This window comes from Schistocerca serialis, chromosome 3 (genome assembly GCF_023864345.2).
Source record: "Schistocerca serialis cubense isolate TAMUIC-IGC-003099 chromosome 3, iqSchSeri2.2, whole genome shotgun sequence".
Taxonomy (NCBI): domain Eukaryota; kingdom Metazoa; phylum Arthropoda; class Insecta; order Orthoptera; family Acrididae; genus Schistocerca; species Schistocerca serialis.
Window position 1 is genome coordinate 258,147,034 of NC_064640.1, and position 16,791 is coordinate 258,163,824.

General features: G+C 38.8%; 1 protein-coding gene across 2 annotated transcripts in view; it reads right to left on the bottom strand.

Moving 5' to 3' along the window:
- Positions 1-16,791, bottom strand: part of LOC126470027 (uncharacterized protein KIAA2013 homolog) — a 159,306-nt gene that overhangs the window by 38,680 nt on the left and 103,835 nt on the right. For both annotated transcript variants that reach the window (XM_050097513.1, XM_050097514.1), the window contains exon 9: positions 131-270. In XM_050097513.1, the coding sequence (XP_049953470.1) occupies positions 131-270 (140 nt within the window). The remainder of the gene's footprint in view (positions 1-130; positions 271-16,791) is intronic.

The window sequence follows — 16,791 nt, forward strand, 5'->3', positions numbered from 1 at the left end:
ACTTACCCCAAAGCATACATAACAACAGGGAACTTTCATTTCAGTAACATGTTGTCAGCAAAAAGTCAAATGATTAGATGAAAAATTATAAAATAACTGTACTTATAAATTGTATTTATGCAATAATCACCTGAAGACATATTCTCTATGAATGTCACTTGGATGCATGTTCAATTCTAAATGCTGGTTGCTAAAGCGAAGGCCTCCAATACTCAAAACCATTGCTTGCATTACACCAGGAGCTCCTGCTTTGAGTAAGTTATGGCAGCCCTAAAACAGGGAACAATAAACAGTGATGGCAGCAAACAGTGAGCTTCACTTGGATGTGGTGCGCATACGAATCTGTAAAGCATATATTTTGTAAACAAATTCTTTAGTAACATTTTACATTTACACAACAATTATCATCATTCATATCAAAATTCTGTAAATCAACACTATCACAATGTATTGCAGCACTAAATTTCAGCTGTCTTTCACATATATTACCAGTTAGAAATTATAACATCCTTGAAACAATTCAACTACATGCAATAACAAAAGATGATATTGTGTCAATGCATGAGGCGATAGTGATTCATGGGGTGGGGTGGGGGGGGGGGAGGGGGGCACAAGACAAGCTCAAGAATTGATGTTCTAATGGAATCTTCTGGATTTTTAAGCACAGAGGTGAGTGACAAATTTCTAACATATTGGTGACTGTTCAGGGACCTGCGGACTTGCAAACACAAAAGGAAATAGGATCTGTTTCCACCTTCAATCAAGATGTTAGAAACAAAAAATGAACAAATGCATGGCTGACATTTTCTTAACACTGTGTTATAACCCTATTTTATAATTACAAAACATGGAAAAAAGAGAACTGTGCAGCAGTGCATCTCAAGCTGAGAAAATTCAGACCGTTGAGTAAAAGCACAAGGAAAGCTAATGCTATGGAAATTATCTTTAAACCTATACTCCACATATCACTACCATTTGTATGGCAGAGCATGTTTTATAAGGTATCATGCGTTAAGGTTTTCTTCTGTCCCTTTCAAAGGTGAAAGGTGATACAAACAATTGCATAGCAGCAGTAGTGTCAGTTGTTTTCAGTCAATTTTATCTTCATGATCCCCCACAGGAATGGTACAGTATGTAGGGAAGGGGCAGGAGGACAATCTTAAATTCTTCTCTAAATACCTGTTTTTGGATGTTTTAATGAGATATTAGGTATCATTCTTCAAGTGAGATTTTTCTGCATTTCTGTTTCTGTTTTCCATGAGACAAATAAGCCAGCAACTATTTTTTGTACATGCAGGTTAACCCATGTCATTTCACCCTGATATGGGTCCCACACACTTGATCAATGTCTCAATATAGGACACACAATCTGTGACATGTAAGTGTATTTCCATTCTATCACTGTCTCCTGTTATTCTCAGTACACTGTCATTGATAAATATGCTTTTCTTCCTTCTGAATATGAATGGTCCACAATGTCCAATAATATTATTTATTTATAGCTCTGATGATTTAGAGCAGTCTACAGAACCTTTCTACCTTTCTACATGTAATTCAATTTTTGATGTGTTCAACAATCACTCTTCATCTGGCATAATAGTTACATGAACACAGATTCAGTTTTCATTTTTTGTATTATACTGAGGATTAATCATTTCGCAAACACAAGTTTACAATCTGCATTACAAATGATTTAATTTAATATATATATCAGCCTAAACTTCATTAATCATACAGGCTTCAGGCTCCCAGTACCATGCAAATCTGTGTTCTCAGTGAACAACTTGTGTGACTGTTCAACTTCACATCCTCATGCTTTCTCACTGAATATTATTGAAATTTTTACAAGATAACACTTCCTCACAGACAAATGTGTCATCTGAAACATGTCTGAGGTAGTAACTAATGTTATACTGTACGCAATTAACGTATTAACATTAAAAATATCAGACTCATAACATTTTTCAGGGGAATGTCTGAAGTTTACATTATGTGCATAGATAAGGCTCCCCTCAGGGTGTGGTGCATTCTGTCAGCCAGTTCTTGACTCAGTTACAAACCTAACTACATATCTCACATATTTCCTTTAGTAGACACTAGTGTGGCACTAAATTTTTAAAGTCCAGTAAAACTGACTCTGAGTAGTCCCAGCCATGGGTTTTACAATATAATTCACAAAGTGCACAAGTTGGATTTCACACAATTAGTGTTTTTGAATCAATGTTGGTACTCAAAGAGAGGGTAATTTTATTCCATGTTGGTCATTTTGTTTAAACTCAGAATATGTTATAGACTTCTGTATGATATATATGTGACTGATACAGCATGGTGGTCTTGCAGATCAGTTCTTCTGAGTCTCTCTCTCTGCCCCCCCCCCCCCCCCCCTCTCTCTCTCTCTCTCTCTCTCTCTCTCTCTCTCTCTCTCTCTCTCTCTCTCTCTCTCCCCCTCCCTCCCTCCCTCCCTCACTACCCGAGCCTGGCCACCTCTTGTAAGATGGCATGAGACCAGTCTTCCTTACCAATAAATGTAAACAATTCTCTAATCCATGGACCTGTGCTAAAATGTGAAACTTTTCATGTCTAAACTCCATAACGAACAGGAGGCGGCATCCATTAGGACCCAGGTGTTTGTTCCCATTAGTAATTTAGGTGCTTTGTAATAGCACTTTTGCTGATCTCTATATAACCCAGCATTGCAGTAGTATTGCAGTTAAGTGGTAGTGATTTCTCTCTGTGAAGGAACACTTAAAGACAAAATTAAATGTTTCAGATTTTTCGACAGCTACTGTGTTTTAATCTGAGCCACTAATAAGTGTCTGGACATGAAATTGTTTACCACTTACAGAGTTAACACAGATTAATAATTTCCTAGAATTCTGGGAGAAGTCTTGCAACAGGACAATGCTGCAATACTTAAAGTCTTTCCACACAGGCTTCTGGCAGCGTAAGGGTATTTCAACTGAGATCTGCATATCTTTGCCATCTTTAGCATTCTTTATTCTGTATGCATTAGGTAATTAGGTCTGAAATTGGTATAATTTGAGGTTGCTATTGAACAGGACTATGAAACTAAGAAATAATGTAGGAACTCATTTGTTGGAGCATTAAAGTGAGAAATTTGAGAATAACATGGGATTACATATTTATTTTAGGAGAATGAATAAAAGAAAAAACGAAACTTGCAGATGATTATGTTACATTTAATTTGGCTGAATAAACAATACTTGCTCATGGGTTATAAAACAGTGAAACACATAAATAACTGTTTTACATTTTAGAACTACTCTTATGAATCAAATGTAGTTTACTTTTGAACAACGTACAAAAAGACAGATTGCTACTTGTTGTAAAGAAGACATGGTAAGTTGTGGACAGGCACAATTTAAAAAAAAAAGACATTCACATAAAGCTTTCGGCCACAGCCTCCATCAGCAAAAGAGACACACACACACACACCATCATACATGCAAGCAAGCACATCTCATGCACACATGACCACGGGTAGCAGCATCTCGGAGAGGAATGCCTGGCTCGAGATGCTAGAATTGGCAGTCAAGCATGCAAGAGGTGTGTTTGCTTGTGTGTGCGTGTGTGTGTGTGTGTGTGTGTGTGTGTGTGTGTGTGTGTGTGTGTGTGTGTGTGTTTTACTGAGGGAAGTTGTGGCTGAAAACATTACATAAGTGTCTTTTAATTGTGCCTTTAACTTAATGTGCCTCCTTTATGGTAAGTAGCAATCTGTCTTTTCCTACATTGATGATATTCCTACCTGGAGTTTCCATTGTTTGATAGTTAACTTTTGCACAGGAATCTCAGAAACACTGTTCTACACAAATGCTGATATTGTTTTCCTTACACCACCATCTGCTTCACTCTACATATTGAAGCCTTTCTTCCTTCAGTCTTAATATGCTTTACACTACTAAGTTGCATTTACTTTGTTTTTAGTAACTGGAACATCTTCTGGAAACAGATACACAAATGTTCCATTATACTGAAGACATATTGTCTATTTCTCCCCCACTGCCTTCACACAGCCAACCAAGGATTAGATTTTTGCAAATTTTTCTTCAAGCAAAATAAATTATTAAAAGAAGGTGATAAATAACTGGATGAACAAAGTTTCTGCCATCACTTTACAGTCTTATGGGCGAATGGATAATTGCTGCCAATATCAATTTTGTTGGTGTTATAATGAAAGAGTTAATCTGGATCAATAGTTTCTGTTGTGGAACAGAGGTAGCTTATTGTTTAGTGGAAAGGGAACAGACTTCTTGTTGGGACCTCCAAATCAGTCAAGACATGCTCTTTTCTAAGGAATATCATTTCACTTTTTTTCTTTCAGTCTTGAGTTTTTAACAAAAGGGGCAAGCCTTAGTCCCTAAACAATTTTTATCTACTTTATGATAAAATCTAGAAGTTTTGTCAATATATATGAATATTATAGGGTCTATATTCTGAGTTAAAAGAATAAAAAAACATGCCACGATCTGACAACAGAATTTAGTGTCAAAAGGATTTTTAAAAAATTGAAAAGCACAATGAATCTATGTTGCAGAGAAAGTAAAGTATTATTAATAAAATGTTTCCATTACGAACAATCAATTATTGGGAACACACACTGACATAAAACAAAGAACATTATCAACTTCAGTAAAAATTTACAATTTTTATAAAGAGATTTAAGAATAAAATTCAAAATACAGTTTGGACAAAACTGTTATGGAAGGTATAGTAGCAGACTAGTTTGTTAGGAACACATGCATGAATATTAAATGGAGTTCAAGCAGGCATTTTTTAGTGATACAATTTCTTCTTTGATCTGAGAAACCTCTTTCTCATCACTTTCCTTGACGTTTGCTTTCTGATTCTGCAGTTCTCTTAAATTTTCTCTAATTTATTACCCCTTTCTCTCATTTTCTTTCGATGACTTCACAGCTGCTCATTTTTTTGCTTTTACTTCACTGTACCTACTATGTGTGATTTCACAAGCTGTGTAATAACTGCTTTGTGATGGGTATATATCTAACACCCCCATCAACCTTGATAACATCGTGAATAGTACAAAGGGCTATAAGAGAGGCTTCAGTCAAATTTTCAAAAATAATGGAGGAGTTGTACGATAAATCTCTTTTAAGGCTATCACTGTCATGGAAGCAAATGCAAGCAAGCATGAAAAATCTCTTCAAATTTTCATGTCCACTCTTACCTTGAATGATGATTAACCAAAACTGATTAAAGCGATCATGATCCCCATCAAATTTGTTGACAATTTCCTTTAATGACATGATCTCTAGAAGATTTTGGAACTCACGTGAAATGACATCAGCCTCATGAGCACCACAGTGATTTAAGGTAGAGAGATGTGTCAATGTTATGCCTAACCACGTCTTGACACAGTCTAAACACATGATGCCCTTCATAATGGAATATGCACTCATTTCAAAACACCAAGATATCCTTCTCTGCTGTACCACATTGAACAAGAAAGTTTTTGGTTCCATACTCGGTGTCCAATTCTAAGGTGCAATAGATTTACGTTGTCTCCCAGGTCTATTTCAGAGGTAGTCTGTTTCTCAAAAATTTCTGGTTTGACAAATTTTCTCAACTCTCTGGTCATAGATTGGAAGAAAGTATGGAGTAAAGAAGATGGGGACATCTGGCTGAAATTTAGTCTGAAACTGATCAGTTTGAGCAGCCACAGTCTTTTACCTCATTCTGTTCCTTCTTTATCCTTTCTGCTTCCATCAGGTGCTTTTCAAAAGCCATTAATACAGTATTTGCTGAGCCCTGATTGTCATCATTTTATTTTCAATCCACCAAACAGCGCAAAACTTTTGTTGGAAGATATAACTGCCTATAATTTGTTGAAATCAGCTCTGCAGGAGGGAACTTTTTAAATAGATTATATCAAGTTCTCATAGACTGAACAAAGTTCCAACCAGAGCTAGCACAACCCGTCTGAAAGGCACCATCTACTTTATTTAAGCGACATGTCCCAAAGCCCAAATGCACGTGGTCCTCTGGATTACTCTCCACTTTAAGCTTGCCTTTCAGTTGTCTGAGCAATGCCTTATTAACAATGGGTTATCCATGGACACCTGGCTAACTTGCCTTTTCAGAGTTGCCTTAGTCTGAGATGCACCTGCCTCAAATCCTTCAACTAAATCTTTTCTATCACTTTCTCCAAAAAACACTAAAGGGAGGTACCTGGCCCAAACATACTACCCCACAAACATACAAACAGTTAAATCTGATGGTTTTGGCTAATGTTATTCATACTTCCATCAAACCCAAGTGTGATCGTATCACAGGCAACAACTGTTGTTGAGTGAAAAAAATTCCAGTTCAGAAAAAATGCTATAATTTACTCTTTAATTTTGAAGCTGCACTTTGGAGGCAATGTCACTGTCTGGAAACGTATCTGGTAATAGATTAACAAGGCTGTCACTGTCCTGAGAAGATTGGTGTGTCACAGCAGTCAAAAGACATAAACAATCTCTGCCTTCATCATGGCAACCCTCTTGCATAATCTAGCATTTTCGGCCTTCGTCTAAAAGTTCCTGCAGTAGGTGACTGATGTAATCGCCACAGGAAAGGAGCTAGCTGTTGAGACATTATGACTATGTGATGCACGTCCAGCCTGCATTTCATAAGACTAAAAGCACACACAGATTAATTATAAATACAACTTTTCTCATTGAAATTTGCAAATTTATTTTCCAGTGCACTTATTATGTCGAGGTCACCATCAGGATTGTCCTTTTGATCAATGTAACTGATGATTGGTTGAGTACATCCAGCAGTGACTGGCAGCACTGCAGGGGCTAAGGTCTGATACAGTAGCATCAACCTGGACTACTTTCTTGCCGATGAGTAACCTCCGCATCATCCATTCAACTACATCCCTCCCTGAAGGCAATAATATCTTCCTTCTGTGCAGGTAGCTGAAGGAAGATTATGGTCACTAAGACCTACAGCAGCATCAGGAACATTAGCCAGTGAGGAAAGAAATGACATGAAGGGTCCACCCTGTTGCCCCACATTTTTCCTTTTCCTCTTTCTCTTTCTCCTCCTCCTCCTCCTAGAGTCTCCACTACCCTATGGCCACATATGTTGCAGCACTAAGCTCAATGCCAACTCAACCAACCACAGCATGCGGACAGTCTGCATGCTTGTTGTTGTGTTCTAATGACACTATTTTTGTGCCTACCAAATGGTTCAAATGGCTCTGAGCACTATGGGACTTAAATTCTGAGGTCATCAGTCCCCTAGAACTTAAAACTACTTAAACCTAACTAACCTAAGGACATCACACACATCCACGCCTGAGGCAGGATTTGAACCTGCGACCGTAGCGGTCTCGCGGTTCCAGACTGTAGTGCCTATAACCGCTCGGCCATGTGCCTACCACTAAAGCTCTATGATCAGTCTTATTTGCAGTGCTTAGCAAGGATATAGGCACTATCACCTTCTTAGTACTCTGAAGCTCAGTGTGCTCCTTCCCCTTGCATGACTGGAGAAGGCCTACTTGCCTAATTACCAAGGAAGATGTTCATTTTACAGAGCATGCACCAAACACTGAATTTTTCAGACAGGTGCTCTGCTACCCCCCAAAGTTTGGGTCCACTAAAGGTTGAACTCACACTTCCCATTCTTCAAGTGAATCCTGAATTAATATATGCATTACACTGGGTCACTCCTAAGCAATATGGGAATATGGTTCATGAAGACAGGAAGTGACTAAACAAAATCTCATGACCTGGACTACTTTCTTGCCGATGAGTAACCTCCGCATCATCCATTCAACTACATCCCTCCCTGAAGGCAATAATATCTTCCTTCTGTGCAGGTAGCTGAAGGAAGATTATGGTCACTAAGACCTACAGCAGCATCAGGAACATTAGCCAGTGAGGAAAGAAATGACATGAAGGGTCCCCCCTGTTGCCCCACATTTTTCCTCTTTCTCTTTCTCCTCCTTCTCCTCCTAGAGTCTCCACTACCCTATGGCCACATATGTTGCAGCACTAAGCTCAATGCCAACTCAACCAACCACAGCATGCGGACAGTCTGCATGCTTGTTGTTGTGTTCTAATGACACTATTTTTGTGCCTACCAAATGGTTCAAATGGCTCTGAGCACTATGGGACTTAAATTCTGAGGTCATCAGTCCCCTAGAACTTAAAACTACTTAAACCTAACTAACCTAAGGACATCACACACATCCATGCCTGAGGCAGGATTTGAACCTGCGACCGTAGCGGTCTCGCGGTTCCAGACTGTAGTGCCTATAACCGCTCGGCCATGTGCCTACCACTAAAGCTCTATGATCAGTCTTATTCATACATGACAACAATCAGGTTAATAGCTGTTGGTATCTACAACAGTAATTTTTCAGTATACATACAAAACAAACCTATGGTATGCAAACCTATCACACTCTAGTATCCCTTATCCAAAATAAATGGATTCGAATAGGTCGCTAACTCCCCTACAAAGAACATGTCTTTGTCATCAAATTGTGTTAGTAAACAACATTTGAACAGAGGTAAATGTAAACCATGCCATATACTCTTCGCAGCTCTTTTCTAGTCACATCACATCACAAACGCACAAAACCATGGCTCAACAAAACATCAGGGAAGTACGACCACGCTGCAGTGACAGGTGTGCAAGCTGTTCCATGTCAACAAGCCACACAACTTTCCACAGATTGGTTTAGCACAGCATGGCTGTTGTTTTGGACCAAGCGAGGGAAAAGACTGGGAGATACTGAAACACCACTGGCGGGTGAGCATGCAGCACTGAGCCAAAGGTGAATGGAAAGTGTGGCACTGCACTGAATTGAGCAGAAGGCAAGCAAATGCCTCTGCTCAAAAGCAAACGGGGTATCATGCCTTTTCTAGGGTTTTTAGACAAATATTCGTAAGTTCTGTACGGTTTCTAGAACAAAAAATTCCTTGAGTTTTTTGGAACAAAAAAATTCCCAAAGTTTTCCCAGTTTTCCAGGACACCAACCTGACTCTGGGCCCTGCTTCCATGTGCTGCGTAATTGGAATCTAGAGTCTTGGGTCATTAAACTGCCAGTCATGCAAATTTCCACAAACTGTTTTACAATGTAGTCCCTATAAATTGCTACCCAAGTAAGAAATTTTGTTCTACTATAATTAATTGCACACCTTTTTGTGACACACTGTTTCATTACAGCAGAATTGCAAGGTTATATCATGATGAAATTCTTTGTGTCACTTTTCAATTGTTTGGAAAATGGACAGCATAGCACATTTGCATGGAATGTGGCAAACATATGACCACTGAAGCCCAAGATAATTTATGACTGGTCATAGCAAGGCATCTGTGTTGGATTGAGAACAAAACAATACACTAACAGTATGTTTCTTGGTTCCCCGTAACTTTAACAGACGCTGAAGGGGTTATGCATCTTGTGCTCCAAAGCTGCTGAGTAATTAAATTAATTCTTATTTCTCCATCAGAGTTGCTAAATAAGAGTTTTGTTCTAACAGTGGTTATGATCACAAGATCATCTTTAGGTGATATGTGTATCTCTTAAAATTAAATGTCATTAAAAGTAAATGTTAAATTTGTACATAATATTTGCAATGGTGTTATGAGGGTTTCATTATACTAGTACAGTAATTGCATTGAACTATAATGATGACTGGGGAATATATTCTTGTGTAAAACATGAAGCATAAGACAAGGACAAACACATTCCCCCGACGTGAGCAGTTTGTCGATACAATCACTGTAGAGTGTTTGACTTTTTTGACAGAGCCCCAACCTCACCTCTGCTTGCACCACTTCAACACTATCAGAGTGAAGTCCTTGAAGGTGTTCTGTAAGTTCTGGAAATAGATGCGAATCAGATGGGGCCAAGTTGGGACTGTATGGAAAATGATCAATGACAGTGAACCCAAGGTGGCAGGTTGTCACAAATGTTGCAGCACTCATGTGTGGCCATGCATTGTCATGCTGTAGGAGAGGGTTCTCCATGTGTGGACAAACTCTTTGAATTCAAAACATGATTATGGTAAGCTGTTCCTCACACATCGACACAGTTATGGTACATACCATCAAGTTAGACGCTACAATTCAGAGCCCTCTTATGGCAGAACACTGCAAATATGTAAACATTTCTTTTACTTAAAAAGCTTTAAGAGTTTTCACATACAAAATTCAGAAGCATTTCTTTTCAGCATGCCCTCTTACATCTGTAGCCTACAGCTGCTTCATGTATGACATTCCCCTACAAAATGCAGATGATACCTACATCAACAGAAGCAAAAAAAAGTGTACATTGTTACCACAGAAGATTTATCATAACTCATAATTTCCAACAGTGACTTCACAGTCAGCTCAGACAACTACTCTTGGCTTCATTCAAGCCATTAAATGGTATAGCTGAATGATATATCTAAACATTAAAGGTGCAGATGGCAAAAATTTTACAAGAGATGAACTGTGATGCAGAACTCCCAATCTTCTTGAGTACTTTCGGCACAACACTCATTAACAGTACGGATCAGCTGAGATACCCTACATAAACAGCAGCCAGGAATAGCATTCTACCTTATTTACCCACAGGGCCATCAACTGTCCCCTGGGGTGCAAGATGCTTCTCTTCTGGCTACAGGACACAGTGCTCATCTGTGGATGCAGCCACCAATCCAGATGGAAGAAGTCACTTTCTTCAAACTCCAGAGGACTCAAAGATCAACATATTGATATCCATCATTATGTCCCTAAAGATTATCTTCTGGATACAACTGAAAAACCTTACACTTTTAAAAATGCAAGTAAAGATCTACAGCATTTGTTAAATGAATAAAACAATTCCATAACAAATCCTTTTCAAAATATTTTCTAATCTGTTATGATGTCTCTTCTCCCTGTTTCTTGCCCTTTTCCTTTCCTACAGTTCTTTCTAATGCCAGCTCACACTTGTGTAATAGTAGCTCAATTCAACAGTTGTTTCAATCAGGCTGTTTTGTGGATACTTGTAACTATCTACCAGTTCACTACTTACGGGCTGCACCTTCAAGTAGGTGTCATCTGTTCTTATTTGTGTGTATCTTACCTACACCAGCAAGTACAGTATTTTTAATCTCACATTTGAGATTTATGTGTTACCAACTACTATTACATACTTAATTGTAGCTTTCCGTTATAACAATCAAACCACAGAGCACATTCCTTGGCCTGTTCAGTTGAGAAGCTGCAATGTAATGGATTCAAGTGCATGGAGTGGTGTATAGATTTTAGTTTGATTTTTAATTTAGTTTCCTCATATTTCACTATGCTCCTTTTCCCTGCTTTTAAACAAAACATGTTAATTATGACTTCCTAAGATACTGAAACTGTTCTTGTGTGTGATCTGAGGCTGTGAAATGCAATAAAAGTATTTAAACACATAATTATCACTGTGTTCCCCTCAATAAGTATGCCTTGTCTGTGTAAGCCAAAACACGATTACCCGTACACTACGAAAACAGTGATAGGTTGCAAACATGGTATCGATATCAACTGCCAGTAGCCTGCTGTTGAAATGAGATTCTGCTGCACTAGTGTCTATCTGTAATGAGAATTAATAGCTGGCAATACTGAGACTGAATTAGATGTGCCTATCTCGGGGTATATCCACAGACTGTAGCACTTGCAATGTAATTTGTTGCATCTGTAATACGGTGGTGGTGAAAGGACTAGTCATGCTGTTACTATCACACACACACACACACACACACACACACACACACACACACACACACTCTGTGTGTTAAGCACAGCAACAGGCAGTACAAGGGGCATAACAATGGGGACATTCTGTCCTGTTGGTTTGCTTGTTGAGCCACCAAGAGCTTCTGACACAGTTAATCATAAAATATTCCTCATAAAAATTTAACAGGACTGGCAAACAAATGGATTGTACTGTTCCTCAGCAGGTCAGTATGATGTACACAGACAAGCAACTCAGTTTCGTTACTGAAATTCTATATGAAAGTACATCATCAAGCAATGTGTGTCTCAGGGTTCAGTATCTGGACAAGACATCATAATTCTAGAATGAAATTTTCACTCTGCAGTGGAGTGTGCACTGATATGAAACTTCCTGGCAGATTAATACCATGTGCCGGACCGAGACTCAAACTCGGGACCTGAGTTTGTCTCGGTCCGGCACATAGTTTTAATCTGCCAAGAAGTTTCATATCATAATTCTGTTTTCAAATAAATGAATTTTGAAAAAGTCTTCACTAAATAGAGGTATTAGTATCAACTTTACTTTATCAGTGGAACTGCAGTATTTGCTGCTGCTAGTATCATAGTTCCAAAAGAGATGAATTCAACAGCATTTCCTTCAACAAAATCCAATTAGAGCTTTGGAGAAATTACAATGTTAAGAACATACGATTTATCATTTTTTAACAATGAAACCAGTTACTGTCTTATGTGGATGTCTGTGTTGCTATATGCGACTGTCTCACCAGGCTGATGGGACGTTCCAGCTTGATGCACTACTTACAAAAGTGGAATAGCACAGAAAACTTTGATTTAAGACTAAAACTAACCAGATTTGGCTACATGTGATTGGTCTGACACACCAACTGGAAGGCAATGGATATGGCATCAAAGGATGGCTCACCAGTTAATTGTAATAACAGTTCTGCTCTTGTTTCTGCCAGAAATTTGCACGTCAAAAAATGAATGAATTTATAAGCAAGGCATTCAGAATTCAGTATAAAGATTGTTAAATAATAACTTTACATCATGGGATTAATCTCGAGATACGTACTCGCAATAAAAATTACATTAGCAACAGAATCAAAAATGAAATTACAAAATGTGGTTATAAATTAAGTGTTTGAAATGCCCAACGTCCACACCAATACATGTTTGCAGTCACTGGTGCAAGGACTTCTGGATAAACTGAACAGATTCTCAAAATACCACTGCACGTACTGCAACAACACATTGTTTTAAATTCTACTGCATCATCAGAACTTGTGCATAGACTTCATCTCTGAATTTACACCAGAGAAAAAAAGTTAAGTGGTATCAAATCAAGTGCACATGCAGGTCAACTGATAAAGCCTTCATGTCCTATCAAATGACCAGGAAAGAGGTGGATGAGTACCTTCCTAGCCTCAAGTGAGTTGTGAGGAAGGCACCCATTGTGCTTGTACCACGAACATTTGCATATTTCAAGCGGTACTTCCTTTAAGAGAGCTGGCAGCATTTCAGTAAGAAGTTGTGCCTTCCATTTAAGCTGTTAAGGTTGCTTTGATGATGTAAGCACCAATCACATAGTTTGAAATAATCCCACACCGAACATTCACTGCCTTTGATGTTGAAACTGCCTCAGCCACTCCAGATTCTCAGCAGGCTAATAATGCAATATCTTAAATTCAGCTTTCCATGATTCATGAAGGTAGCTCCATCAATAAAGAGAATTCTTTGAAGAAAAGGAACCTATTGTCCTGATGTCTTATCAGAACCGAGTGACAGAATGTCATGCATGTTCTACAATTCTGCTGGTTAATCTGCTGGTGAAGCGACGCATCATATGGATGGAAAATGTTTGCACTTTACACGCAAACAACAGTATGTTGACTTATTCCATTGGCACTCACAGTTTCTCTGGAGATGACAAGTAGATTATGAGCAATAGCTGCCACAATGTTTATTTTGTTTGCTCTGATCACTGAAGGTTGCTCCTTGCCTTCTGTAGAGTATTTCCATCCCATCCAACACCAATTTTTTGCACATGCACCGAACTGTCATTACTGTTGGACATCAACTGTCACAAAACCTTTGTGGATACAATTCAACTGTTCTATTCATGTTGCTCCTGCATTCACTGTAAAGAAGTGTTTCCCAGTAGTGCAACACACTGTTTCCTCCTTACCTGATATGACATATTTACTTATTTAGGTATGAAATAACACACTTTTGCATAAGAATGCAATCAGTTTCAATTTCAAGACAGATAAATCCTAAGTTCTAACCACTGTAACTACTCAGAAACTAGTAATCGGATTTTGAAGAATGAAATGTTAATGAATTTGTCTCTTTTGGAACTTCAATACTAGCAGCAGAAATTACTCTAGTTCCATAGAGAAAGTGAAGTTGATACAGATATCTCTGTAACTAATATAGTCACATAAGAGCTATGAGCACTTGTTCAGTAGGAAAGAGGTGTCTATCAATAGCAAAGATGAACAAGTGCTCATAGTTCTTAAGGTATTCACTTTAGATCCCATGTTTACTGGACCTTTTTTCCCCCTCTTCTTTGGGTCCATACTACTAGCTCTCAAAGTATGGCAAGCAAAGTGCCTGCAGTAGAAGGGATTTGTTTCATGGTATCAAAGATAAAGAACTGCTCATAGTTCATAAGGTATCCATTTTATCAGACTTATTACAGCTGGTGACTAACTAGAGCAACCTATTCTTTCCTAAGCGATTAGCTGCTGCTGACTAACTAGAGCAACTTCTTTCTGAATGACTGGAAGTGTGCTCAGTAAGGGTGGGTGGTTGCTTAAATGTGCTGTTGCTTCTAGTCGTTGCTTCTAGTCACTCTTTTTGCTATTGTTTCATGACCATATTCCTCAACAGTAAGGACCTACATCTACATATACACTCATTAAGGCACTGTAGAGTGCAAAGTGAAGAATACTTTCTATCAACATCAACCCTTTTTCCATTCACATATGGAACAAGGGAACCATGCTTCAGTATGTGTTCAAATCTCTATTAACTTTCCTTTCATGATTCCTACAGCATACACACAATGGAGGCAGCAGAATTTTCTCTCAGTCTTCAACAAATCCTGGCTCTTTAAATTAACCTAATAGAATTTTGCTAGAACAATGTCACTTCTCCTCCAAAGATTCCCATTTAAGTTCCCTGATCATCTCTGTTACACTTTCATATGAGTTACATCAACCTGTTGCCATCCTAGAGTTGCATCTATGAATTTCTTTGATTTTAGCTGTCATGCCTGTCTGTTAAGAACTCCAAATGCTAGCACCAAAAAACATTCAGCGTCACCTTGCCCGATGATGGTTGAGTCTTTCACCTTTTTTGGCAATTGCGAATTCAGATGTTTCCACTGTATGCTTTGTTCCCTTGCCTTGAGTCATCATGATACATCAAGTACGTGTTCATGGTGGCTAAAATTCATCTCGTTTCACCTGACATGGCTGCCACATTTCCACTGCTGCCTCAGTTTGATGGTGTTTCAGAACCCAGCAAGTGGTGAAATTCAAAATGTCATGAAGGATGTTGAAAAGTGCTCCATGACTGATTTTTATGTTTTTTCACTATACCTCAATTGTGACCTGCTGGTCTTTGAGCACCAGAGCCTCCTCTTCTCTTATGATTCCTAATTCTTCACAGAGGGATAGTCTGTCACTGTGTTCTTTGTCATCTGTCTGACTACACAGTAAGCATCTATGCCACCCACTGTCATATGATGGCACATTATTGCAATACATTTCCATTATATCAGCATGGACTGTTGCAGCATTGTTCCCTTTCAAATGCAGAAATGAATTACTGCACAATACTCCACTTTATCAATGGACTGTACCACTTTATTTTAGTTCCTCTAGTGGCATGCTACGGTACTACAGTGAGGGGATTTCAAAGTGTACCAGGATTGCAGACATTTACCTGCAAACAAACAAAATATTAATTACGTAACTTTATTTATTTATTTATTTTTGAGGTGATAACAAAAGCTTAAGTACTACCCCTGGTACTTCAACATTCTACCTATAGTTCTTAATATTGTGTGAGCGAAGCTGCTTTCTTGGAGAAGACAAGTCCTGGGACTTTCCCATCAATACTAGCAGATTACAACTACTATTTTGATATTTCCAATCTCTATATCAGACATTGTCTGGTTTAGACACTCCACTCAGTTCCAGATAAGATGACCCCAAATAGTCCTACAAATCAGCAAAGGGTCTGAGACGACACAAGTGAGGCTAACTGTCTTCACTATATCCACCAATCACCATAAAGTACTGAGAATGGTCTCCTATTCCACATGATAGACATTGTCAGTAGCTACAACAGCAACATTGCAGCTGTTTGTAATTGCTGCTTTCAATTGGTTCCAGGGCGAAATCTTCCACACGGTATGCAATTACTCCTGCAATCCATATCGAGATCCCACTGCACTGATGTCCTCTTGTGTTGCTATTTCCCTAAGACAGGGCAACATCCACCTAGAGTTAAAACTGCCTACAACTAGTGCCTCATTTTTCCCCCTCAGTGGTTTTCTGTGGATACTGAAGTAAAAACCACAGCAGAAGCAATGAGCTCTAGCTCTGCCTATTTATTGGCAAAAGACAATGCCTCAAATCTATTTGCTATTTGCCACATACGACTTTTCCATGGAGTAGCTCAAGATCTGGGCACAACCCCTGTCCAATATTAAGTGACTATTTGGTGCCAGATTTGGGTTCACTGTGGCATTAGGAGAAATTGTGATGATCCATGGTACATTTGCAACTATATGATACTAGCCTGTCATTCCACCAATGGAGCAACCTGCAGAGGAGCAACCTGCAGAGGCCCCATCAACCCTGTCACAGATGCCAAACCAGTTTCTAGCTGTATATGGACAGCAGTCAACTTGCCCATCAAGTTCCTGTGACAATAACCACACCTACCATTTCTTCAGGCTGTTCAAGGAGTCCCCATACCCCTTCCTGACTTTGTATAATTGGAGAAATAAATAGTTGTTCTACTGGTATCTCTGTATTGATGACG